This window comes from Rhodnius prolixus, unplaced genomic scaffold (genome assembly GCF_049639745.1).
Source record: "Rhodnius prolixus isolate KJV_2025 unplaced genomic scaffold, Rpr scaffold_3, whole genome shotgun sequence".
Classification (NCBI taxonomy): domain Eukaryota; kingdom Metazoa; phylum Arthropoda; class Insecta; order Hemiptera; family Reduviidae; genus Rhodnius; species Rhodnius prolixus.
This window is the reverse complement of record NW_027411603.1, coordinates 54,554,562-54,580,558: the sequence shown is the minus strand read 5'-3', so window position 1 is coordinate 54,580,558 and position 25,997 is coordinate 54,554,562. Positions and strand designations below refer to the sequence as shown.

The 25,997-nt window shown below is 31.1% G+C and overlaps 3 protein-coding genes across 10 annotated transcripts; 2 read left to right on the top strand and 1 right to left on the bottom strand.

Moving 5' to 3' along the window:
- Positions 1-5,687: 5,687 nt before the first annotated feature.
- LOC141453642 (tRNA-queuosine alpha-mannosyltransferase) lies at positions 5,688-12,282 on the top strand. Of its 4 annotated transcripts, none has more exons than XM_074127104.1 (6): positions 5,689-5,930; positions 6,011-6,137; positions 7,176-7,343; positions 10,071-10,292; positions 10,393-10,647; positions 12,023-12,282. In XM_074127104.1, exons 1-6 carry the CDS (start codon positions 5,852-5,854, stop codon positions 12,258-12,260), a joined length of 1,089 nt encoding a protein of 362 aa, XP_073983205.1. In that variant the 5' UTR covers positions 5,689-5,851; the 3' UTR covers positions 12,261-12,282. The 4 variants fall into 4 exon arrangements, with proteins under 4 accessions (XP_073983208.1, XP_073983205.1, XP_073983207.1 ...); XM_074127106.1 differs by lacking the exon at positions 5,689-5,930 and adding an exon at positions 6,757-6,948; XM_074127107.1 differs by lacking the exon at positions 7,176-7,343 and having other exon boundaries at positions 5,688-5,930.
- A 713-nt stretch (positions 12,283-12,995) lies between these two features.
- On the bottom strand, positions 12,996-16,498 carry LOC141453645 (calcineurin subunit B type 2). 2 transcript variants are annotated; one of them, XM_074127110.1, is made up of 6 exons: positions 16,418-16,498; positions 16,078-16,117; positions 15,823-15,999; positions 15,624-15,745; positions 15,170-15,292; positions 12,996-14,105 (listed from the first exon to the last, which is right to left on the bottom strand). In XM_074127110.1, exons 1-6 carry the CDS (start codon positions 16,418-16,420, stop codon positions 14,058-14,060), a joined length of 513 nt encoding a protein of 170 aa, XP_073983211.1. In that variant the 5' UTR covers positions 16,421-16,498; the 3' UTR covers positions 12,996-14,057. The 2 variants fall into 2 exon arrangements, with proteins under 2 accessions (XP_073983211.1, XP_073983212.1); XM_074127111.1 differs by lacking the exon at positions 12,996-14,105 and adding an exon at positions 14,271-14,312.
- angel (protein) lies at positions 16,485-25,707 on the top strand. Of its 4 annotated transcripts, none has more exons than XM_074127103.1 (9): positions 16,485-16,566; positions 19,165-19,236; positions 20,766-20,935; positions 21,199-21,265; positions 22,446-22,755; positions 23,389-23,557; positions 24,432-24,526; positions 24,714-24,833; positions 25,436-25,707. In XM_074127103.1, the coding sequence occupies exons 2-9, from the start codon at positions 19,215-19,217 to the stop codon at positions 25,566-25,568; spliced, it is 1,086 nt and encodes a 361-aa protein (XP_073983204.1). In that variant the 5' UTR covers positions 16,485-16,566; positions 19,165-19,214; the 3' UTR covers positions 25,569-25,707. The 4 variants fall into 4 exon arrangements, with proteins under 4 accessions (XP_073983204.1, XP_073983202.1, XP_073983201.1 ...); XM_074127101.1 differs by lacking the exon at positions 16,485-16,566 and adding an exon at positions 18,006-18,163; XM_074127100.1 differs by lacking the exon at positions 16,485-16,566 and adding an exon at positions 18,341-18,877.
- The last annotated feature ends 290 nt before the right edge of the window (positions 25,708-25,997 follow it).

Sequence of the window (25,997 nt, the reverse complement as noted above, 5' to 3'; positions counted from 1 at the left end):
GTTGAAACATTTTTGGGTCATGAAATTCTGTAAAATTATGGCCGTTTTATATATCCCACTGTGAACCACGTATTCGTATGAAATTTCGTTATCTTGTACACTTTGTTTTTCTCAGTTATAAGCTATAGTTATTTTGTGCACAGATCTGTAAATGTAGAAGATATAAAGGGTTGAAAATTTTTTGGGTCATGAAATTCTGTAAAATTATGGCCGTTCTATATCTCCCACTGTGAACCACATATTCGTATGAAATTTTGTTCTCTTGTACACTTTGTTTTTCTCAATTATAAGCTGTAGTTATTTTGTGCACATATCTATAAATGTAGATGATATAAAGGGTTGAAAATTTTTTGGCTCATGAAATTCTGTAAAATTGTGGCCGTTCTATATCTCCCACTGTGAACCACGTATTCGTATGAAATTTTGTTCTCATGTACACTTTGTTTTTCTCAATTATAAGCTATAGTTATTTTGTGCACAGATCTATAAATGTAGATGATATAAAGGGTTGAAAATATTTTGGGTCATGAAATTCTGTAGAATTTTGGCCGTTCTATATCTCCCACTGTGAACCACATATTCGTATGAAATTTTGTTCTCTTGTACACATTGTTTTTCTCAATTATAAGCTATAGTTATTTTGTGCACAGATCTATAAATGTAGAAGATATAAAGGGTTGAAAATTTTTTGGGTCATGAAATTCTGTAAAATTGTGGCCGTTCTATATCTCCCACTGTGAACCACGTATTCGTATGAAATTTTGTTCTCTTGTACACTTTGTTTTTCTCAATTATAAGTTATAGTTATTTTGTGCACAGATCTATAAATGTAGAAGATATAAAGGGTTGAAAATTTTTTGGGTCATGAAATTCTGTAAAATTATGGCCGTTCTATATCTCCCACTGTGAACCACTTATTCGTATGAAATTTTGTTCTCTTGTACACTTTGTTTTTCTCAATTATAAGCTATAGTTATTTTGTGCACAGATCTATAAATGTAGAAGATATAAATAGTTGAAACATTTTTGGGTCATGAAATTCTGTAAAATTATGGCCGTTCTATATATATCCCACTGTGAACCACGTATTCGTATGAAATTTTGTTCTCTTGTACACTTTGTTTTTCTCAATTGTAAGTTATAGTTATTTTGTGCACAGATCTGTAAATGTAGAAGATATAAAGGGTTGAAAATTTTTTAGGTCATGAAATTCTGTAAAATTGTGGCCGTTCTATATCTCCCACTGTGAACCACGTATTCGTATGAAATTTTGTTTTCTGGCACACTTTGTTTTTCTCAATTATAAGCTATAGTTATTTTGTGCACATATCTATAAATGTAGAAGATATAAAGGTTTGAAAATTTTTTGGGTCATGAAATTCTGTAAAATTATGGCCGTTCTATATCTCCCACTGTGAACCACGTATTCGTATGAAATTTTGTTCTTTTGTACACTTTGTTTTTCTCAATTATAAGTTATAGTTATTTTGTGCACAGATCTATAAATGTAGAAGATATAAAGGGTTGAAAATTTTTTGGGTCATGAAATTCTGTAAAATTATGGCCGTTCTATATTTCCCACTGTGAACCACGTATTCGTATGAAATTTTGTTCACTTTTACACTTTGTTTTTCTCAATTATAAGTTATAGTTATTTTGTGCACAGATCTATAAATGTAGAAGATATAAAGGTTTGAAAATTTTTTGGGTCATCAAATTCTGTATAATTGTGGCCGTTCTATATTTCCCACTGTGAACCACGTATTCGTATGAAATTTTGTTCTCTTTTACACTTTGTTTTTCTCAATTATAAGTTATAGTTATTTTGTGCACAGATCTATAAATGTAGAAGTTATAAAGGGTTGAAAATTTTTTGGGTCATGAAATTCTGTAAAATTATGGCCGTTCTATATCTCCCACTGTGAACCACTTATTCGTATGAAATTTTGTTCTCTTGTGCACTTTGTTTTTCTCAATTATAAGCTATAGTTATTTTGTGCACAGATCTATAAATGTAGAAGATATAAATAGTTGAAACATTTTTGGGTCATGAAATTCTGTAAAATTATGGCCGTTCTATATATATCCCACTGTGAACCACGTATTCGTATGAAATTTTGTTCTCTTGTACACTTTGTTTTTCTCAATTATAAGTTATAGTTATTTTGTGCACAGATCTATAAATGTAGAAAATATAAAGGGTTGAAAATTTTTTGGGTCATGAAATTCTGTAAAATTATGGCCGTTCTATATCTCCCACTGTGAAGCACTTATTCGTATGAAATTTTGTTCTCTTGTACACTTTGTTTTTCTCAATTATAAGGTATAGTTATTTTGTGCACAGATCTATAAATGTAGAAGATATAAAGGGTTGAAAATTTTTTGGGTAATGAAATTCTGTAAAATTATGGCTGTTCTATATCTCCCACTGTGAACCACGTATTCGTATGAAATTTTGTTCTCTTGTACACTTTGTTTTTCTCAATTATAAGTTATAGTTATTTTGTGCACAGATCTATAGATGTAGAAGATCTAAAGGGTTGAAAATTTTTTGGGTCATGAAATTCTGTAAAATTATGGCTGTTCTATATCTCCCACTGTGAACCACTTATTCGTATGAAATTTTGTTCTCATGTACACTTTGTTTTTCTCAATTATAAGCTATAGTTATTTTGTGCACAGATCTATAAGTGTAGAAGATATAAGTGGTTGAAACATTTTTGGGTCATGAAATTCTGTAAAATTATGGCCGTTTTATATATCCCACTGTGAACCACGTATTCGTATGAAATTTCGTTCTCTTGTACACTTTGTTTTTCTCAGTTATAAGCTATAGTTATTTTGTGCACAGATCTGTAAATGTAGAAGATATAAAGGGTTGAAAATTTTTTGGGTCATGAAATTCTGTAAAATTATGGCCGTTCTATATCTCCCACTGTGAACCACATATTCGTATGAAATTTTGTTCTCTTGTACACTTTGTTTTTCTCAATTATAAGCTGTAGGTATTTTGTGCACATATCTATAAATGTAGAAGATATAAAGGGTTGAAAATTTTTTGGGTCATGAAATTCTGGAAAATTGTGGCCATTCTATATCTCCCACTGTGAACCACATATTCGTATGAAATTTTGTTCTCTTGTACACTTTGTTTTTCTCAATTATAAGTTATAGTTATTTTGTGCACAGATCTATAAATGTAGAAGATATAAAGGGTTGAAAATTTTTTGGGTCATGAAATTCTGTAAAATTGTGGCCGTTCTATATTTCCCACTGTGAACCACGTATTCGTATGAAATTTTGTTCTCTTTTACACTTTGTTTTTCTCAATTATAAGTTATAGTTATTTTGTGCACAGATCTATAAATGTAGAAGATATAAAGGGTTGAAAATTTTTTGGGTCATGAAATTCTGTAAAATTATGGCCGTTCTATATCTCCCACTGTGAACCACTTATTCGTATGAAATTTTGTTCTCTTGTGCACTTTGTTTTTCTCAATTATAAGCTATAGTTATTTTGTGCACAGATCTATAAATGTAGAAGATATAAATAGTTGAAACATTTTTGGGTCATGAAATTCTGTAAAATTATGGCCGTTCTATATATATCCCACTGTGAACCACGTATTCGTATGAAATTTTGTTCTCTTGTACACTTTGTTTTTCTCAATTATAAGTTATAGTTATTTTGTGCACAGATCTATAAATGTAGAAAATATAAAGGGTTGAAAATTTTTTGGGTCATAAAATTCTGTAAAATTATGGCCGTTCTATATCTCCCACTGTGAACCACTTATTCGTATGAAATTTTGTTCTCTTGTACACTTTGTTTTTCTCAATTATAAGGTATAGTTATTTTGTGCACAGATCTATAAATGTAGAAGATATAAAGGGTTGAAAATTTTTTGGGTAATGAAATTCTGTAAAATTATGGCTGTTCTATATCTCCCACTGTGAACCACGTATTCGTATGAAATTTTGTTTTCTTGCACACTTTGTTTTTCTCAATTATAAGCTATAGTTATTTTGTGCACATATCTATAAATGTAGATGATATAAAGGGTTGAAAATTTTTTGGGTCATGAAATTCTGTAAAATGGTGGCCGTTCTATATCTCCCACTGTGAACCACGTATTCGTATGAAATTTTGTTCTCTTGTACACTTTGTTTTTCTTAATTATAAGCTATAGTTATTTTGTGCGTAGATCTATAAATGTAGAAGATATAAAGGATTGAAAATTTTTTGGGTCATGAAATTCTGTAAAATTATGGCCGTTCTATATCTCCCACTGTGAACCACATATTCGTATGAAATTTTGTTCTCTTGTACACTTTGTTTTTCTCAATTATAAGCTATAGTTATTTTGTGCACAGATCTATAAATGTAGAAGATATAAAGGGTTGAAAATTTTTTGGGTCATGAAATTCTGTAAAATTGTGCCCGTTCTATATCTCCCACTGTGAACCACGTATTCGTATGAAATTTTGTTCTCTTGTACACTTTGTTTTTCTCAATTATAAGTTATAGTTATTTTGTGCACAGATCTATAAATGTAGAAGATATAAAGGGTTGAAAATTTTTTGGGTCATGAAATTCTGTAAAATTATGGCTGTTCTATATCTCCCACTGTGAACCACTTATTCGTATGAAATTTTGTTCTCTTGTACACTTTGTTTTTCTCCATTATAAGCTATAGTTATTTTGTGCACAGATCTATAAGTGTAGAAGATATAAGTGGTTGAAACATTTTTGGGTCATGAAATTCTGTAAAATTATGGCCGTTTTATATATCCCACTGTGAACCACGTATTCGTATGAAATTTCGTTCTCTTGTACACTTTGTTTTTCTCAGTTATAAGCTATAGTTATTTTGTGCACAGATCTGTAAATGTAGAAGATATAAAGGGTTGAAAATTTTTTGGGTCATGAAATTCTGTAAAATTATGGCCGTTCTATATCTCCCACTGTGAACCACATATTCGTATGAAATTTTGTTCTCTTGTACACTTTGTTTTTCTCAATTATAAGCTGTAGTTATTTTGTGCACATATCTATAAATGTAGATGATATAAAGGGTTGAAAATTTTTTGGCTCATGAAATTCTGTAAAATTGTGGCCGTTCTATATCTCCCACTGTGACCCACGTATTCGTATGAAATTTTGTTCTCTTGTACACTTTGTTTTTCTCAATTATAAGCTATAGTTATTTTGTGCACAGATCTATAAATGTAGATGATATAAAGGGTTGAAAATATTTTGGGTCATGAAATTCTGTAGAATTTTGGCCGTTCTATATCTCGCACTGTGAATTTGTATGAAATTTTGTTCTCTTGTACACTTGTTTTTTCTCAATTATAAGCTATATTTATTTTGTGCACAGATCTATAAATGTAGAAGATATAAACCATTGGTTCTTAACCAGTGTTCTGCGAAATTTCAATTTTAAATGTATTGTAATTTAGAAACTCAGGAAAGATAAGAAAACAAAAAATTGTTCTTTTTTTCAATTTGAATTCAATTTTAAGTTCTTGCTAAATACCGAATTTCAAATTATTTAATGTTAGTGTTCTGCCAGAAAAATATATACATACAATTGTGTTCGGCGTCTATGAAATGGTTAAGAACCACTGCTCTAGAAATATCCGTTAGATCGCTCTTGTGTAGAATGCGACAATAGTATAGTTTCACTTGGAGGCTTTTAGTTGGTTATTCATCGTACCTGTTAGCCGTAAGTCGTCTGAAGCCATGTTGAAGTGGATTGTGTTCTTCTGTGGGAAGAGGGTCACATTCATTTATGTTGTCTAATTTATATAATTTACGATTAGCAACCCTGATGAACATACTGCAGCAATGTCGATGCCACAAGTTTTATTGATAGAACCCTTCTATGGTGGTTCTCATAAAGTGCTCATAGATTTAATTAGGACAGGTATGTCAATGTTTGAAGATATCTTATCGTAAAACTGAAGAGATGTTTTATTCCTTCTTCTTTTTCTTTTTACTGACAAGAATTGGAAAAGATTTACACAACACAGGCGGTATGTTTCGTGTCTATGACGGGGAAAAAATGGCATTGGAGAGCAAGAACATCATCACTTTATTTTTCCGAAGTTATTCCTAAATCTCATGCATTTAGGTAATGAATTATAACATTTTTATCTGTGACGATAAAATCCTAATAATTTTAAGATTAAATTAATTCTTATTTCACTAGAAATCTTTCTCTCCTTTATTTCTATTGTTAGTGAAAAGTATTGATTGCTTCAAAATTTGATTTTTTTTCAGAAATATTCACTTTGATACACTTCTAAGTCCAAAAAAGCAATTTCAGAAAAGTCACTGCGTGAACGTTTGCTCAAAAATAATTTTTTTGTATCTTGTTGGATTATCCTAGTGATATTGAGTAATATGGCTGAGGAGCCATGAAAACACCTGATCAGTCTGAATTATTATTTTATAATGACTCATTAGCACTTCATATAATGTAGTATCCGAAGTTGAGACCACCGAGATGATTTTCTTTGTTGCCCTAACGATTTTCTGTGAAATCCGTACGTGTTTATTGATCTAAAATTTTTATCGTAATAATTTTCCTTTTAAAATGTCAGTGTGTTGAATGGTTCTTCAAGGTTTGTTAGGAAGAATTATTTGTTTCAAAAATTCGGGAGTTTGTGACTGAGGGAGAGGCCGTCATGTTCACAATAATTTTTTGTGTGTGGGTAGGCCTTACGATATTGATGTTTCTTCTTGTACAGACTTGTGCAGCATGTTGAACTTTCGGTCTTAAGATTTCTGAAGCATGAATGATGTATTACTTAGAATCAGGGCCTAGAATAATTCATTAAAGAGCAATCGGACACGAGTTTGGTTTCATTTACTTATGAAAGTCAACGTATGCTAGGCCTACATTTTATTCAGAAGACAATGACTTTAGAGTGGGGCATGGGGTAAGTTTGTGATACTTTCACTTGGCAGTTTCTTTAATAGAATCATTTTATTGGAATGAAAGTGATTAATATTAAACGCAAATATCTTTTTAGTAAAACAACAAAAAAAATTATGTAAAATGCCTCAAGAGAATATAATTAATTCATTTAATAGAATTAACGAAGCATGGTATTAAACAAATAATTTAGTTAATTTAATTTTCTTTAATTACATTTTGTTTTTTAAGAGTGCTCTTCACAAGTTCCGTTCTAAATTTGGCAGAGCTTGTTGCTCTTAGACGAGATTTGGATGCGTGTAAGAAAGTAGTGTACTTCCATGAGAACCAACTTGTGTATCCAGTCAGGCAGAAGAAAGATCGGGACTTTCAGTACGGATATAATGAAACACTAACTTGGTATGCATTAATTCACTACACTAACCCATTCAGTACTCTCAACTGTAAATCTTTCATTTGGTTAAAATTTAGGAGACAATAACAATTTTTTTATTGAAATTAATCCAGTCTTTGATAAGAATTGACAACAGATATCATGAAGTCAGATAGGGTGCAATAAACGTTAAAAAGGAATTATCTTATTTTAAAAAAATCGTATCGTTCTCTCTAAAGTACTATTTCTAAGAATTTGATGATTTACCAGCCATATAGATGTGTCATTGAATTAAATAATTGCTAAATTCTTAGTTTAGTGAGCATTCTCAGAATATGGTCTCTTTCAGCTGTGAGAACTTAACTAAGAGGAAATCTTGGGAGTCCTTCATATAAGATTGTTTTTTCGTTAAAACATTTGTCTGTCGCGTATTTCTTTTCCAGTCGTTTAATACTCCCTCTATAGTTCAGAAAACCTACTTCAATACAAATTACTCACAGTCCGTAATAAATAAATAAGTATTTGTAATAATAATTCATTTCTAAATTTTGGATAAATGTATTCGTTTTAATTGAGTATTTGTAAAGGAGTTTTATCATCAAAAAATTAGTATAGGACTTAAATAATAATTGCCTACCCTAAAAGTATGCAACTTATTTATTTTAAATTACATATGTTAGATATAAAGTTGTGGAAAGAAGATCTAGACTAAGATTGTAATGAAAATCTAATACTAATTAACTAGATTGATTATTAATTATTTATTATTTTTAAAACTTAATATTTAGGTTGCCAGCTATTGCCTTTTCTCTCGTTCATTTTATGTTTTGAGCTGTGATTTGTTTGGTAATGAACTGTTAAAATTTACATTAAGGAAGATAAAAGCTCAAGAATTTCTAATTCATATTGAAATTAGGGTTCTGATACTGATAAAATATGTTTATAAGCATTACGCACATTAAAACTGTCCGGTAGGACAGTTGTATAAGGGTTGATCATCAAAAACTGCAGGAAAAAGCGTAACGTTGAAAAACACCCAACTTTGACAATTTTTTTCTCTTTTTCTATAAAAGATAAAATTCCCAAATTTTCTTTAAAATATAGGGCAAATCCTCCTTTATAACTGTAATTTTTTTGCAACCACCCAGATCTAATAGATTTCGAGAAAAAAGTTTCCGAAAATGAGCAAAAACGGCTTTTTCAAAAATTGTTGTTGTTGTTGTTCTTCTTCTTCTTCTTCTTCTTCTTGTTGTTGTTGTTGTTGTTGTTGTTACCTTTTTTGTAAACGACGTAGCGCCTAAACGCGGGAACCGATTTTCATGAATGATGTGTCATTCGATTCGGAATTTTATGTAGATGTGCCTTTTGGGGGTCTCGACCCTGTACATCGAATGGGAGAGGAGTTAGCCCCCTTTATGTAAGGCCCCCTTAAAAATTATTATTACTAATTACTCTGTAAATTTTGGCCCGATTTTGATAAAATTTGGTAGGATGATAGAGTTAGGGCACCCGTACGTAACATTAAAGCGGCTATCAGCTCTTACACTTGTTAAGGGAAAGTATAGCGATCGTTTCAAATTATCGACACGTGAACCGATTTTCATGAATAAAGTGTCATTCGAATCGAAATTTTGTATAGATTTACACTTTAAAAGCCTCGACGTTATGCCTCATAAGGAAGGGAGTTTGCCCCACCTAAGTAAGGCCCTTTCTAAAACTATTATTACTAATATTTCTATAACGCTTATTCCGATTTTGATAAAATTCAGCTCGAATAAGTGGTTAAAGCTCCTCTACGTGGCTGTGAAGTGCCATCTTGCTCTTACACCTACTAAGAGGAAGTACTGCAATCGTTTAAATTATCAATGAGTGAACCGATTTAAATCAATGAATTGTCGTTCGATTAAAAAATCTTTCCTCTTTGCCTTTTAGGGAGAAGTACTGCAGTCGCAGTTTATTTTTCTTACTCCTCTTAAAAGGAAGTACTGAAATCGCAGTTTAATTTTGCTGTTTACGTACAAATACCTTCCTATGTTATTCAAAACGCTTTTTTTTAAAAAAAATTGTTATTGAGGATGGTTTGGGGGACCGCAACTATAATCATTCTTTAAAAAGATCTCTCCAGTGGTCGTTACGGTTCCGACTTAACACCTTATCAGGTTATAATAATAGAATTGCTTATTCCAAATTTTAAAAAAATCTGTAAAGTAGATATGTAACTTTGCAAAATAGACAAAAAGGAAAATCTATCCAAAAGGTACAAAAATCTCCTTAACAAAAACTTACAGTTTAAAATGTTAAGTATAAGGGTTGATTAAACGCCAAAAGGTACACAAATCAGCAAGCACCCAACATTTCATTAACTCTTCATTAATATTTAAGTAATTTTACTGCATTAATATTCATTAATATTTTTTAGAATTTATTAGATGTCACAGACCCTTGTGCTGGCCACTTCATTTATAATATTTTTTTGTTTTAATTATGATAAATCACATATACGTACATGCATGTTAAAGTAGAAAAAGACAGAGTTAGAGTCGGCTACTGTCTTGAATTCGTCTTACCGAAATATTCGTGAGCACAAATAACACAGTTAATAACAAGTAGATTATTCAACAACAATTACTGATTTCTCAATTGTAATTTATTATCAGTATATTTTATTCATTTAGGCGCAACTTCCAGAATATTACAAAAGTTTTGTTTTATGTTATAGTGATTTTATTGAATGTCTGAGAAACATGTTTCAGTCTTGTTGCAGATCTAATAATTTTTAACTCGCGGTACAATTGCAATAGTTTCTTAAATAATTTGAAAACACATTTTCGACTGCAACCAGATTATCGTCCTCGAGAATTAAAGGAAAAGATAGCTGTGAAAGCGGAAGTACTTTATTTTCCAGTTACTATTGAAAATTTATCACCAAGAAAAAACTACAATAGTCCAGTTCATATTGTCTGGCCTCATCGTTGGTCCGTATAACTTAATTTTCTATTCTACAGTGGTTAATTAATTATAATCAATTAATTAATTATTAATATTAATTTGGCATTTGACACTTTTAAATTTTAGGGAGCATGATAAAGGAGTGGATGAAATGGTAGCAGTATTGTTTCGACTGAAAAAAGAGAAGGTAAACTTCCGGATATCTATGTTGGGTGAGCAACCTTCCGATCTGGATAATAAATATGAAGATGCGAGAGTAGCATTAGGTGATCACGTCTTACATTGGGGTTTCCTACAAAATGAAAGCGATTACAGAGCGGTTCTTGCAACCGCACATTTGGCTATTTCTACTGCCGTTCATGAATTTTTTGGAGTAGCCATGTATGTATTGTAGAAAATAGATTACATAATAATATTGAAACTGAAATAGTATAAGATTGGTCTGCCATGTCTACTTCTTTTCCTTGATACAGATCGGCTCCGGATTTACTATCATTGAAAGATTCTGATGCTCTAAGTTTCAGTAGAAATCTTGACTTCTATTTTTATAGTTTTTGAATACTTCCTTTAAGATTGTTGGGGTGGGCAATACTACCTTTTGTTTACAAATAAATTTTATAATATTTAGTACATATTTTAACTTTTATGGATCAGTTATCATTAAATAGCCGCGTTGTTGTGAAAATGCTTATTTTTGGTTGGATTAATTATAATAAGTAAAGGATTAGGTGAGTTGTTTGAGGTTCTGGTTTCAAAAAGAACCTTAGGAGGGATGCGGAAGGTGTCCTAGGTGCCTTTAGGTTTTCTAGTCTTTGTAGAAAAGATAGAAATAGAGATTCATCGTAGGTGAAAGAACTTAGTTTGAAATCTAGTGCTGTACTGACAGAACTCTAGGAGCCACTGAGGCTAGTTGCGTCGCGACTAAAATTAAAAACAAAATGTGAATGGTCTTTTGGATATCATTATATTTGTTTGGGTGAGTGAAATTTTTAGTGATGGAATTTTTTAGGTGGCTGTCAATGTATCTAGCAAAATGATTCAAATAATCTTTTCTTTTTTCCCTTCTAGATGAATTTACGCCCCAAGCAGTAATAAAATGAACATTGTAACTTAAATAACAAATAAGTAAATTATCGTTAAAACTTTGCATGATGAAATACGCATCGTTACGCTATTTGTCTAATAAACATTAATTCAAGGGTGGCTCAAATAAATTTTACTGGGACATTGCTTCAGCATAAAATAGAAAATTGCGTGACTAAAGACAAAAGTACTTTTTTTTTGCGAGGCCCGCAATGGCATTTTTAAAAAAAACCCTTATTAAAGGACCACAAAATTAATACATTTCAGTATTCAGAGCCGTCAGACCTGAGGCCAGAGCCTTCTCAGAGAACTTATTTCTAGTCAAAATAGTTATGCTTCTCTCTTGTTATTTTAGAATTGCACGGCTATTGTATTATCTTACAATCAGTATTACCTTGAGTAACAAGCAAATGGTAATATTTTTCTCAAATTCGGAGTTAAAAGAAAATGTATTAGTTAAAACCTGAAATGTAGTAAAAGGAAGTCGTAAGGATGATTGTGTTACACAACACCTCCGGTGGGGAATCGAATCCCTACTTTGAAACTTAGGATTTGTACAACTTTTTGTACAAATCCTAAGTTTCAAAAAAATATTTAGTATTATAATGTACTAAATTGCAATATTTCATGATTTTAATAAGTGTAATTAGGATAAGTTTTATTTTGGTTGCAGGATGGAGTGTGTGATGTCCGGGTGCTATCCGTTGTGTCCAGACAGGCTGGTCTATCCAGAATTATATCCTACTCAGTGTTTGTACGGTTCCCAAGATGAATTGTTTGCAGTCATTGCTAAATTCGCTTCAAACATGCACCAACTTCAACAACAAACATTAAATCTTAATATTAATTGGTCCCAATATACTGTGCGTAATCTTTTACCAAAGTATGTAAAGTGCATTATGGAAATATAGTTTAATTGGCTCTTGTATTCTAGTTAGATGAATTTATTTTTTATTTCCCTGAAAACATCTGATGATTCCTCTTAAAGTTACCAAATGAAAAAAAAGATTCGGACGTTCTGAGCTTTGAACCTTAACTTTGCGAAAATGACTTAAATTGGAGAAGAAATCGATGGGAACTACTTTCAAGGAAACCGAGGAATTCTTTAACGTCTAATAAGTAAAGTCATTTTGTTCAGAATAAAATGTGAAGGCGGGTTATTTAAGTGAAACTTATACATACAATAACATCTTTTTTGTTCTAATACCTGGAACACGAGAATATATGATTTTATAGCCAGATAACGATTCTTAGTTTCCTGGGTCTTCTGTGGTAGTGTAAGAGTGCTTAAATTTACTTTGAGTAAGTTGTATTTTGCTGCTGTTTCGGGTAACTTTTCGCCAAAAAATACGTCAAGATAGGGGTATATTGTAAGGAATGAAGTATTAATGAATACTTAGACTGAAGTTTTTATTTTATTTTCCATGACAAATTTTGAGTTCGTTGATATATGTTGTTCAGTGCTCTGTGAGAATAGTACGTTAAAACTTACGGACATTTAATATAACATGCATTAAATCCCAACTACATCTTTTATTCGTTGTCCAATGATTCAAGATGACGATAAAAATTAACCCGATTGCAAAACTTCCTCTTGGGAGCAGCTTACAGTAGGGTAAAAAGGAAATTATTTAATCATCAGGGAAAACATGTTGCAGAGATATATTTATTACTATTATATTATAATTGAGACAAATTACCAGATCACAATTGATTAATTTATTTCTACTTTAAGAATAATTATTTCATTTCTGTAACATGTAAAATTTAAAAACTTTCTGAAAGCCTCAGTAGAGCTTCAACTAGCATATCACCACGTTTAGATAATTTCTGTAATGCAGAAAAATTTTGTTGAATGGCTGTAATAAGAGTCAACCTGCAGTGAAAATGTAGATTTGTGTATCGTTTGAATTTTTCTAATTTAATAATAAAGAGAAACATACAATTTAATACGAGAAATAAATATATATATGTTTATAAATAACAACGAGAGCACATTATTTAAAATCTAAAATAAAATCGAATATTCTATTATTAATAATAATACATCATATACAACACAATATGTATGTATACAGCTGGTAACAATCTTATTTATATATATTTATAATTTGTAATTTTATAATACAAGAGTGTGCTTTAATAAATATCCAATCGTGCGCGATTTTTATTTATTAAAACGAGATGTGCAAAAAACTAAGTGAGGTGAACAATATAATGGAAGATAAATTTTCATATACAAGGAAATATTTTCACTTTAAATTAGAGGAATTGTTTCTTTTATTATTGAATATACATACAATTAATAAATAACTAAAAAAAAAATTAAGTACATTATATTTATGTATATATGTATAAGAATGCAAGATAAACAGAAACAAGTTGGGAATAGTTACAGAAAGATTACAGTATGGAAGAAATCGCCACATGAATAAAATACAAGTGAGTTATCCATAATTAAGGGAAAGAAACTTATGGCAGCGTATTTATTTTCTAAATATTGCGATCATTGGTAACAATCAAAAGTTAAATTACTTAAATTAAAAGAAAAAAGAAACATCAAGGGCACCGAACACCATTCTGGGATATTGCCAATTACAATTAAATTGTACTATTTTATATTTTACTTTTAATTAAATAAATTTCAAAAGTCGATCAGTATTCAAAAATTGAAAATAAACAAATTATTTTGTAAAAAGTAAAATTATTCATACGTCGACAACCATTTTCTTGTGTATATCTGTGTTGCCAACCACCTGCATCGAAAAACAAAAGAGACAAACTTCAATTAAAAGCAACCAAATTTTTTTGGGAATCAAGCTTTGAACAAATATTTGATTTACAACTGTTTTTAACGTGCTTTTTTCTGTTGCGTCGAGCGTCAGAGGCAAGGACGGTATGGATCTACGCAGCGTTATAAGACAAATTCAATGGCTTTATATACATTTTGAATACTGGGATGGCTGCAGAAAAAAAAAAAAATATTTAGACTGGGAAGAGCATCGTTACCACCTAAGCTCAAAGACGGTTCTCTATGGTTGCTAAGACGTGATTCAATGAAGATGCTATGAAATGGATTGCAAACCATATTCTGAAAAGCTGAATGGTTGCTCAGCATTCTTTAGGAACAATAATTGAAATTTATTGTTATTATTAACAGATAAAATATGTAAGCCAACGATCATAGCAGTCATGACCTTAATAACAGCTCCTCTCAAATTTGATTCCTTTTTAGAATCATTAATATCGTAATATTATCGGCATTTTTGAAAAAGTTTTAAGCCTACCGTAATTCCATGAGGAATGCCATCCTAATTGAATAATTGATGCTTAAATTGCAGACTCTTTTTTTCGCTCAATAGAAGCGGCCGACGTCACATTGAAATTCAAACTGTTTGGATGTCTCATAGAAAAACCTTAACCATAGGATAAGCAATCACATAAAATAGGCAAGATGTGAAGAAACACTACATCCACGAGCACTGATCAGCGTGACTCCATTATTGCAGAAAATATGCCTTATTCACGAAGGAAGTACAATGCAAAGGAATAAATTCAATATGACTAAGTGAAGATTTCCGTCATTATAGCTCATGTAATTTCAGGAATGTTGAAGAGCACTTTGTTTTCTTAAATTCATTCAAACTCTGGCAAACTTTACACTGCATTTTTAAATTCCTAAGTTGACTAGGTAAGGATAAAGTTATAATGAATGCAACTAGGAGGAATAAATGCTAGAAGAGGCTCTCGGAGCTTCATTTCTGGAGTTCTAAAGCAAGGAAACTAAATAATTTAAGCAACATATGAAGAAAATACTTACCGAACAGAATTCTTCAAAATTAATTTTACCATCTTCATCTTTATCAGCAAATAAAATAGTTTTATCCACAATTTGCTGCAGTTGTGTATCTTTCAGGTTATTCCCAACCATCATTTTCAACACCTAAAATTGGCAAAAAAACAGTTCTCAATTAAAGGTTTTTCATCAAATAATTTATTTTCTAATTTAAAGCACTTCAACTCTTAAGGACTATGGAGCCCGCAGCTTTTTTCAGCCTCTGACGGCCTTTCTTTCAGTGTCTTGAAGTTACTATTAGCACTGTTCAGGGTAGTGAGCAATAAGCAGCTCCAAGAGAGCAAATATCTAAGGGCAACAAACTGGACTCGATCCCAGGATCTCCATTTAGAAATCGCGTGGACCACCAATCAGCTGATCCCTTCCCTATTTAAATGTTTAAATTATTGTTTTATTTATATTAATAAAGAAACAAAACCTGGAAAAGTTCGCCATTTGAAATAAAACCATCATTGTCCATATCATAAATTCTGAAAGCAAATCTCAATTTAGATTCTTTATCTCCTTTGACGCTGAACTGTGAAACACCTTGAATAAATTCTGAAACGAAAATTTGAAAATGAAAGCGACAAAATGTTTATTTTGTCCAAAAAAAATAATTCTTTGTAGACATGGACCTTTAAAATCAACCTCTCCGTTTCCGTCTTCATCAAATATATCTATAACACGTTGAACTAAAGGATTCTGTTGTAATTCTGGCAGTGACATAAATTCATCAATACTCAAAGCGCCAGAATTATCAAGATCTAATTTCCTGAAACGCTTTCCTAATCTTCGAATTTCATCAGCATCGACTAGAAACCCAAAAGATTATATACATGACTGGTATTTTTCATTAATATCAAAGTTAAAGTGTAGAAAAGTTCACTTACAGTTGGAGCACAACTCCATAGGCAGAGAGCTTTCATTACCCTGAAAATAACCAAACTTTACATGAACTTCGAAAACACGGATACATAAATGTTTAAAAAAATTTCGAATGCTAATTCCACCCGTTCAGCGAGAATCAAAACATTCTTACGATAACTAGGAGACGGATAAAATAAAAAATATAGTAAGTTTTTAGAAATCAAATCAAGTAAAAATTAAAACTAAACGTTTTAACACAGAATAAAGTTACGCAACTTATTAGAAAGATAAGACATAATAAGTTAAAATAGTAGAACACATTTCTCTAAAAAAATAACATTTTTGATAAAACTTAATACTAACCATGATAAACCCCCGAATTATAATCACTGATCGCTTCCTAAACTGAACCAGCTGACACAGTAATAGTGAGTTTGGGGTTAACTGGATCTTTGAAAAGTAGATAGAAACATCCTAGATGTAATAATAGAATAATACAGATGTTAAAAATAGTTAGTAGCAATTTTAATATATAAATTATAGCAGGCTTGAACTTAACAGCTTATTAAATATTACACGTATTACAATGGATCCCAAATTTCTCCATTTCCTAATATTTTAAATTAAGTTAGTCTTTAGTTTGTTTTATTATTACTCTTATGTTTATTTAACGCTCTACATACCACAAAAAATTAATTCAAATGAAAGTTCTATACTGATTTAAAAAAAAAGGTTACCAAAAACTAGTTTTTTTTTATAGACAGTGAGAAATATAATAAATCTGATGAAATTACGTTTTAAATTGCCTAATAGTGAAGAAATTTTGTAAAGTGGAATTCTTTGTGTGGGAAACCTAAGAACAGACTTTTACGAGATAGCACTATTGATTAGCTTCGTTGTGTAGCAGTTCAGTTTTTGGTAGTACCTACATATCGGTTGTATATTTTATCAATGCAAATCTGCATTCAATTTATACTATTATTATCTTAAATAAAAATTGTAATCCATGTAATAAAGTCACAGTAAAATGTGAGATGGCATTATAAGCACCTGAAACCTGTGGCAAGTACTAGCAGCTCTGCTTGAAAGGTCTTTTATATAAGGTACATTCCTGCGTCTTTGCGATGTAATATCGTCGGAAGAAGACGAAGAATCATTTTTTTGTAAAGATAAAACAAAAGATACGAAAAATGTGTCTATTATTGCCACTTTGTATCAACCAACTACCACCAATAGCTAAAATCAATTTTTACCGTTGTCAATGACGCAACTACAGAGATTTAAGAGTTGAAATAAGCAAAAAATAAAATTTTACCAATGAAGATGTTTCAACAAATGTATACTTTATACTAGACTTATTTCACAAATCCCAGCTCTAGAGCATGTTAATTAACATAACTTCTACCTAACTATAAAAATATGAGTTGCCTCTTCTCACATGCGTATCCATTTTTTCTTCTTACCAGCTATCAATTTTCAGAAGTCCATGGTCTATGAGACATGTTTCCTCAGTCTGTACTCTGTATCTGTACTGACTTAAAATGAGACCTGGGAAAACTCGTTAATGTATGGATAGTTTCGTATTAAATTATGCTCTTGCCTAATTCTGTGTTCCTCCGTTTGCCTTTGGAATTAAATGGCTTTTAAATTCATGTCTTATTTTGTAAAACAAAGAAGATTGTAGGTTGTTCAGTGTCAAACGAGATACCTTGATATTTCTTTCCAATGTATGTATTTGTTAGTCGACATACTACACCGGAGGGGGCTCACTTTCACATAATGATTTGTACATTTACTTGCTTAAACAATTTTACTCCATTTCTATTAATTAATAATAATGATTAATCTTATGTAGAGACAAATTTTGATTTTAAAGTGATACTCTATTTTAAAAGTAATATGTTTTTCTTTTGCTAAAAACATTTTGGCTTATTAATTATTTCAAGTTATGTGTGCTTCCTACTGCAAACCTTGATCCAACAACTAATCGGAATTTCGATGTTATATTAATTATTGCGTTGTGGGTAAATATGAGAAAAAAATTAATTTACCTGTGGTTCCTGTATTTGATAGGCCAAAACTCAGCGATTAAAGAGGAAAAAGATACTGGTAAATGAATACTAAATAATCTTTTAAAGTTTGGAAATAAATTGTTCATGTACTACGTACTTGTATTCGTTTACTCTAACAGAATCTAGACCTAAAATATTTTTGGCGCCTGCTGACTTGTTATATTTTAGTTGTCCTTGATTCCTGGTGTACTTTGTTAACCTGTTAGTATTACTCTAGTTCAGGTTATGTACAGTGACTTAAAAAAATTACCTAAATTTTTTAGCTGTATTCTGTTAAGTTCTTCCTACCTTAGTAAGCGTCTTATTTAAATCAGTGAAATGCAATATCTTTTACACTTCTGTATGATGACCAATTCTCTAAATATGTCAGTGACAATTTCCATCTACTAAGTAGTACCAATAAAACAATAACGGCCAAAGTCCTTCATTTCATACATAAGAAAAACAAAATACGTATTAACTTTTCTTACGGAGAGATGGAGTTAGCTAAAAATGAGACAAGAGGTCATTTTCGGATTTCTCCAAATTCATCAAATGAGTGTAAGATTTTGCAGCTATCTTGCAGTTTCAAATAATGTTAGACAAAAGAAATTTTTATTTAATACAATCTGTATCAACTCCTTCTATGAGTCGAAGCAAGTGTTTGAAACTAGGTTCAACAATATCACCAGAGGCAAAAAATCTTATAAATCTTACCAGTTTTACGCCAAGTCAAACACAGGAAATTTAAAAAAAAAACTTTCTCAGAAAGGTAGGTATCAGTTTATTATGAGTAGGTCCTGACATTTGTCTCATTTTCTTCCTTTCAGAATCAACTTTTTTTTTATTTAAGATTCAAATATTATAACAGTTGATTAAATTTTATGATATCTGGTGTTTTTTTCTCGTGATATTTCAGCTGATAATCATATTTGTTTACTTTCCTGAAAGTGATTAAATAACTTTTCTCTGTCTTGAAGTGATTAAAAACAGTAGAACTTGTTCATTACGAATCTGCATAAGAAAACACAGCAGTCTTTAATTTAAACTTTATTTCAGATGAAGGACGTGTTACTAGTGCTTTAAAGAGAATTAGACAAGAGGAAGTCATGGCTGAACAAGACAAAACCAGTAAGTCTGACAATTTTTTATAAATATTGTGACTGGCTACCTAGTCGTGGTTACATATGTTCAAATACTAGGGCTGTTTTGTACTTCGAATACATTGAATGATACCTTAAAATGCAATACATTTTTTGTAAACTATATCATTTTCGATTACCAAGATCGGTGTAATCTATCACTGTCACCTATGATATCTGTGACGGTGATTGAAGAACAATAGTATTCTTTAGAGGAATCTAGCGCTATGCTGTCAAAGGCTGTCCAAGCTGGTATATCAGAAGCAGAAAAACAAATTAAAATTAGGGTACATACCTTGGCTTGATAGATTAAGTTCTAACATCTTTAGTAGTCCAAAAGGGGATGTCAGTGATAAGTATAAGTTCTGTAACTAACTTCCACTTCATCCAAACATAAGTTTCGAAATGAATCTGAATTATCTTCTCTGCCACGTGACGTATTAGATCTGATATGGATCCCATATTGGAAAGATGTCCCTGCAAAGCAAGAAACCGATGTATGGGATCTAATAAGCGTTCTTAAAATATAATAACCTTATAAGTTTTGTTTAAAATATTTCCTAACATTTTCTCAAATATTTCAGTGAGATAAGAAGTAAATGTTTAAAGTGCAATTTGTAACCTTTGACTTCTTATTTTAGGACAATCTAAAAATTGACTACTGGTACATCTAAAAGAGTTTTCAATTAATTAAACAACTTGATAAACTAACACTGTTAAGTGCTCGTAAACACGTTTTCTTGCAAAACAAACGTAATTTTTCGTACAAAGATAAAAGGAATCCTGGAAAATGATAAACCGCTTGAAAGCACATTAGGCACTTTTATAAAAAGTGCTAGCACCTAGGTCTGATAATGATCACATAAGGGTCTAATGAGTTTTCTTAAAAATTTCGATTACTTTTATTTTTCAATTATTCGGAGGAAGAGTGAGGCTGTTTGGAGAATAACTTATGCTTCGAAATGGTGTCAAATTTTAGAAAATGTATCTTTCTTTCTAACCTTGTCATCGAATCGAATTCGGACTAAAACTTTCTAATAACATTTTTTTATTTTTGCAAAAAAGTAATGATTTTTAAAAAAAAAAAAAAAAAAAAAATTAAAGCGACGTCAATGAGTGGAAAATATGAGTTGGCCAATACACGTCATTGAACTCCACTTTAGATGTATTACACACAGTAGGCCTATGGACATTACTTACTGGGTCACCCTGTATAAATATTTTAATGGGAGATTTAGTGCATCTAGCCAAGGTGTAACTTTCAAAACAAATTAACAAATAAAAAATAGTATGAAATTACAATATGTCCTTAGTCCTTGGCAAATATACTTCAAGTATTAATTATTTCCTTGTTTATGGACAGAAAATGAAATACTAATTTGAATAAATGTTTTTTTTTTTAAATTAATGGTAGTTATTATCCTTCAGATTTCTATTTATTTATTTTTTATGAATAAGTATGTAAATATGTTAACTTCGTATGATTAATAAACTATTTCTTTGCAAAATGAAAACAAGGTAAGACATACTCTGTTGATCGCCAGCTGAAAGTGATGAATTACAACGTACTTGCTCAAGATCTGATTGACCTGCATAGTAACCTGTACGAGAACCACGCACCAGAATATCTCGCCTGGGAAACTAGATCTCGTTTGTTGATGGATCAAATAACTACATTCTTACCAGATGTAAGTATAATAATTTCAAATTATGCTCTTACCTTGAATTATCTAATTCCTTTAAAAGATTAAAAAGCCATCAAATGTGAAGTATAAAAAACTTGAAATAAGTGTCCCAAGTTTTCTTAGATTGCTGAGGATAGCATTCATTGATCTCTGTAGCTTGCATATTTGCTTTTTTGTAAAAATTGTTCTGGAAACAGCTTTAGATATTGATCCATTGTTTTAGATTTACAAAGCCTAAGTATTTCGAAAATGAAATTTTTTTTCAGATATTATCTCTTCAAGAAGTGCAAGAATCTCACATTGGTCCGTTTTATAAACAGTTAGAAAAATATGGTTGGTATAAATTTATAATCTTTTAGATTTTCGTTGAACATAGGACTGGAAATACAAGTAACCAAAAGTTTTCCGGTTAATGACATAATAAAAAATAAAACTGATTAGCTACATATTTAGTATTTTTAAACTGACCAGTTGTTTATCTAAACATGATTCAGTTATTAATACTGATGTGTGTTTCCCAAAACAGGATTTCAAACTCATTTTCCATTGAAGGAATAAGTTGATTCAAATGGATATGAAAAAACTCTTAATTATTTCATTAGTATTACAAAAAAATATAACACTTACAGTCGGGTGTGTTATCTAAACCACATACGCGCCTCTGATTAACTACCTTACTTGGAGTTAGGCAGTACAAGTATGTTTTAAACAAGAAATTGGCAAAAAGCATGCAAGAATAATAGCATTAGTGGTTTAAAACAAACGATCATATTATCGAAACATTATCTTCCTCATTTTATTGCTTGGAAATTATGACTACCTATTCCATTGTCTTGAATTTGCATAATTTTGCGAAATGAGTAAAATGAAATTCTATTTCCCTTTGTTTTTTATTCCACCATCTAGTTTCAAGTGTTTTTACTTTCTCAGCTTTTCTGATGCACTCCCCACCTTCCTCTTTTCCTGTTTCGAGTCCGTATGATTAACTTTTTCTTATGGCAATTCTTTATCGTTTTTTACTTCATCTTATCCAAATTGCTACTCTTTTTAAAAAGTAATGTGCAAATGATTATTAGTCTTTAGTAATTCTTGTTTTTTAGTCTACCCCTACTTTTATTATTTCCGACCTAATCTATTTATTTTTTATTTGACCAAACAGTTGCTTTGAAGACCAAAACGTTTTTGAACTTGTCTAATGATTTTTAGTTGAAATAGTCAAACATTCTCTTTACTGACTCTTATTGCCATAATCGAAACAAAAGTGAGATACCTTATATAGTGAAAAATACCCATCGATAATAACGACTACAGAAAAATTTATTTTATAGGTGGCAATTTTTGACATCAATATGTCTGGTCTAGTATATTTATATTGCAGGGTCAGTTTTCCTAAACAATTACCAACTACACTTTCGTTTATTCTGAGCATTGCGTTAAAAGATTTGCATGTAAAATTTAATAAAAGTGTGTGCTTTTACAAAATTAGATTATAATGTGATTCATTTTTTGATAGGTTATCGTGGAGTTTTCAAACGTAGAACTGGAAATAAGACAGACGGGTGTGCTCTTTACTACATGTCTACCTTGTTGGAATTGGTGGAGTACCAGACCGTGGAGTTCTACCGACCGCACATCAGTCCTACTCTGCTCAACCGACCTAATGTTGCCATAGTGGCGCGATTAAGGTCCACCAGCAAACCACCGCGCCTTCTTGGCAAAGAATTAATTGTTGCAAATACTCATCTCCTTTACAATCCCCGCCGAAGTGATGTGAGAGTGGCCCAGATTCAGATCCTCTTAGCGGAAATTCACAAAATTTCCACGTATGAAGTCTTTAACCTTACTTATTATACCAATTTAAATTGTCTTACAACAGAATTGTGTGATGAGCAATAAAATGAACGCAAATTCTTGAAGAAATCGATGTAATGATGTCTTAATGACAATGCATCCAGAAAAATTGTATAAAAGATACAAAGAGTGTACGTAACTTGAAGTCTGTTCGGGTGAGTTTTTTTTCCAGTAAAACTTTGGTCCTGTTAAGTGACTGTATAATATGTAAGTTATGTTATGTATGTGAGTATGTAGGTTAATAGCGGAAGAATATTTAAGATGAATTCAAGTAAAATACGTACAGAGTTGAGTTGAATGTCATCAGAATCTAGTTCTGACATTGGTTTGTTGAATATCTTATGGATGTTGACCCCCCAAATGTAATAACTGGAATCAATAGTAAAATTGAACCTGAAGATTTTTTTTTTTTTTAAATCTGGTTATAAAGAAATTATTTAAAGTAGGGTTTGAGATATCGTTGAAACATTTTTCCTGGAAACAGTTAAAGAAGTAGTAAAGGAATTGAGGTGGGGAAACCAGCTATACTATTTCTTTATAGGAACGACATTAAGGAATGTCCTTCTACTTAATCTTAATGATCAATTATGCTCTTCTATGTGCAGAAATATGGGATCCAAAGAACCGGCAGTGTTGCTGATGGGCGATTTAAATTCATGGCCCGATTCTCCAGTAATCAAGTTACTAGAGAATGGTAGAGTGTCGTCGTATTTTAGTTACCTACCAAGTGGTAGCGGCATATCAAACCATTGTACCTTTGTAAACAACAACAAGGTTAGCGTTTACACATCTACTACGATAATTAAGATTAAATGGTTAAGATAATCTTGATATAATAAAGGTTTAAATGTTGAAAAATTTTGCTAGTAACATCTCCAAAGGATGAAATTATGAAAATAAAAACACTTCTAAATTTTTGGAGTTCAAACCAGCCATTGAAGTATTCATAAATATTTTCTAAGTGTAGAAAATAGGAAATGTTCACTTACGTCATGAAGTGAGGTGTATGTGTGTGTTTATTTCGAATGTTCCCCACATTCCAAGGAATTAATTTTTTTATGCATTTTTCATTTCCGGAGTTCTCATCATCGAAATGGGTGAAAGACCTGAATGAAGTCACAGTGACTTATGTATTGGCATGTTGTATTCCAAATTTGTATTTTGCATCATTACTTTCTCGTAATTACACTGCTTTACTTGAAAGTCAGGGAAATTTGCTGATTCTTAGCATTTACACAAACTGCAACGAATGGAATTGTCATTATGTTCTTATTCTAAGGAAACTATTACTTGTATTGGTTTGAAAGTGGAATATTTATTAAAATAAATAAAATTCCACATGGCTGCAAGTTATTAGTCTTTAATATTTCTAAATTTTTGAAGTAAGAAAATTCTTATTTTAACGACTCTGTATTATTTTTATGTTTATAATAACTATTGTTTAACTAGTTTTAGGTTCACTACAAAAGTATCTGAATTGTGATTTAAAAACAGAGATTTCATTCTGTTTCTGCTCAGATGTAGATTTGTTAGCAGAATATGGTCCAATCATTAGCGTGGATAACGTGGTGTCATTATAATACCGACCCATCCTTAAGAACCGTCTACTTTATGATTGCGGACCTATTCAGATTATTACTGTTTACAGGGCGAAGACAATGAGAAAAACAAACTTCTCAACGGAGATACTTGTGACATTAGCAGTCGAGATGAATTTCTCAAGAAAGCAGATCAGTCTTCGCAGTATGTCCATTCTTGTATTTCTTATTAATAAGTTGTGAGATATCTTTTCAATCTAACCTATACTTCTTATTTTTTTTATTTTTATTTTTTTTTTTTTAAAGTGGAATTTATTTATTTGTAACTTTTTCAAGTAATTGTGTAAAGTATAAAGAACATACTTTTAAGAGTTATTGTTTCAACCTTTCAGATCAGATTTAACACACAGTTTTCATTTTAATTCCGTTTACAACTGGAAAAATAAGAACAACCATTCTTTAGCTACGAGCTACCAAGGACGCTGGAATATTGTGGATTACATCTTCTATTCGTAAGTGTTCTAGCTGCTAGTAATGAGCAAAAGCGCAACTGTGTTCTGAGTGTAGATTGATTTTTTTGAAGAATTGCTATGGTTAGTGTGTGTTTGATGAAGGGGATTAAAAAACTGATCTTAAGATTAATCTTTATTTTTGTATTCATTGTAATTATCAGCTTACAGAAATGTGTGGAATTAGTAGCTTCACACGTACGAATTCAAATTGAAAGCCCAGGACTAAATATTCTTATGTTTTATGAAAATTCAATTGAATAAATCTGATTTCATTAAAAATTGTTTCCCACAAATTGGCCTTAGGAAGGGGGTTATAACCTCCCTCATAAGAAGGAGAGTGGTAGTTGGTACTATTTCTTGGAACCCTACGGTTTCTCCGGATATTTGCCCTTATTATTTTTCTTTTTCAAACATTCCAAGTACAAAAAATTACCCTGAATTAAATGTATTCCTAAAATTTCGAGTTGCTGAAAAGCAGAAGAATATTTATATGTTAAACCACATTAATTGATGTTTCATTTTTTGACCTTGGATGTGTGTGCTATCCAACAAATATTTGTAAATTTGCTCCAGTGATCTGATTTAATTTCCTCATCTTACAGAAGAAACATCAAACTGATTTCAAGACTGAAGTTGCCGACCGTGGAGGAGTGCGAACATGAGATCGGTTGGATACCGAACAAAACCTCGCCTTCTGATCACTTCCCTTTGGCTGCCACTTTTATTGTTGAATAATCGAATCAATAATTTAATAATAGTATTTTGTAAATACTGATAATATTGTAAATAGTATTTATAGTACATTATTTGTGCATATGTTAGTGTAATGTGCTTTATGTTTACTGTCTTTTTCATTAAAGTTATTACATTTTCATTATTTGTAGTACTGTTGAACCGTGAGTAGACTGGTAAGCCCCGCCTTTCCCAAACACAAAAATGATCATATTCAACTGACTTCTGGCATTAATTTTTGTTTTTGTTTTTAAATCTTGAGTTGATGCTTTTCAGTAAGGAATAAGAATTCAAATAGTGCGTTGAGACGTAAATAGTCTCTCTGAATTAATTTTTTTGAAAGGAAAGAGAGTAGTAAAAGAGTAGAAGTTAAGGGATACTTCCGTTGAAAGATACATCGCAGCGGGAAGCTCCTAAACCTAAAGAATGTAC

Excerpts from the sequence above, each read along its gene's own strand:
- LOC141453642 (XM_074127104.1), top strand. The coding sequence starts at position 5,852 with ATGTCGATGCCACAAGTTTTATTGATAGAACCCTTCTATGGTGGTTCT. Across the intron at positions 7,344-10,070 it reads TATAATGAAACACTAACTTG|TCTTGTTGCAGATCTAATAA; the intron begins GTATGCATTAAT and ends AACATGTTTCAG. Across the intron at positions 10,648-12,022 it reads GAATTTTTTGGAGTAGCCAT|GATGGAGTGTGTGATGTCCG; the intron begins GTATGTATTGTA and ends TTTTGGTTGCAG.
- LOC141453645 (XM_074127110.1), bottom strand. Across the intron at positions 15,746-15,822 it reads CGGAGAGGTTGATTTTAAAG|AATTTATTCAAGGTGTTTCA; the intron begins GTCCATGTCTAC and ends TTTTCGTTTCAG. Across the intron at positions 15,293-15,623 it reads CAAATGGCGAACTTTTCCAG|GTGTTGAAAATGATGGTTGG; the intron begins GTTTTGTTTCTT and ends TGCCAATTTTAG.
- angel (XM_074127100.1), top strand. The coding sequence starts at position 18,619 with ATGAGACAAGAGGTCATTTTCGGATTTCTCCAAATTCATCAAATGAGT. Across the intron at positions 20,936-21,198 it reads TAACTACATTCTTACCAGAT|ATATTATCTCTTCAAGAAGT; the intron begins GTAAGTATAATA and ends ATTTTTTTTCAG. Across the intron at positions 23,558-24,431 it reads CCTTTGTAAACAACAACAAG|GGCGAAGACAATGAGAAAAA; the intron begins GTTAGCGTTTAC and ends TACTGTTTACAG.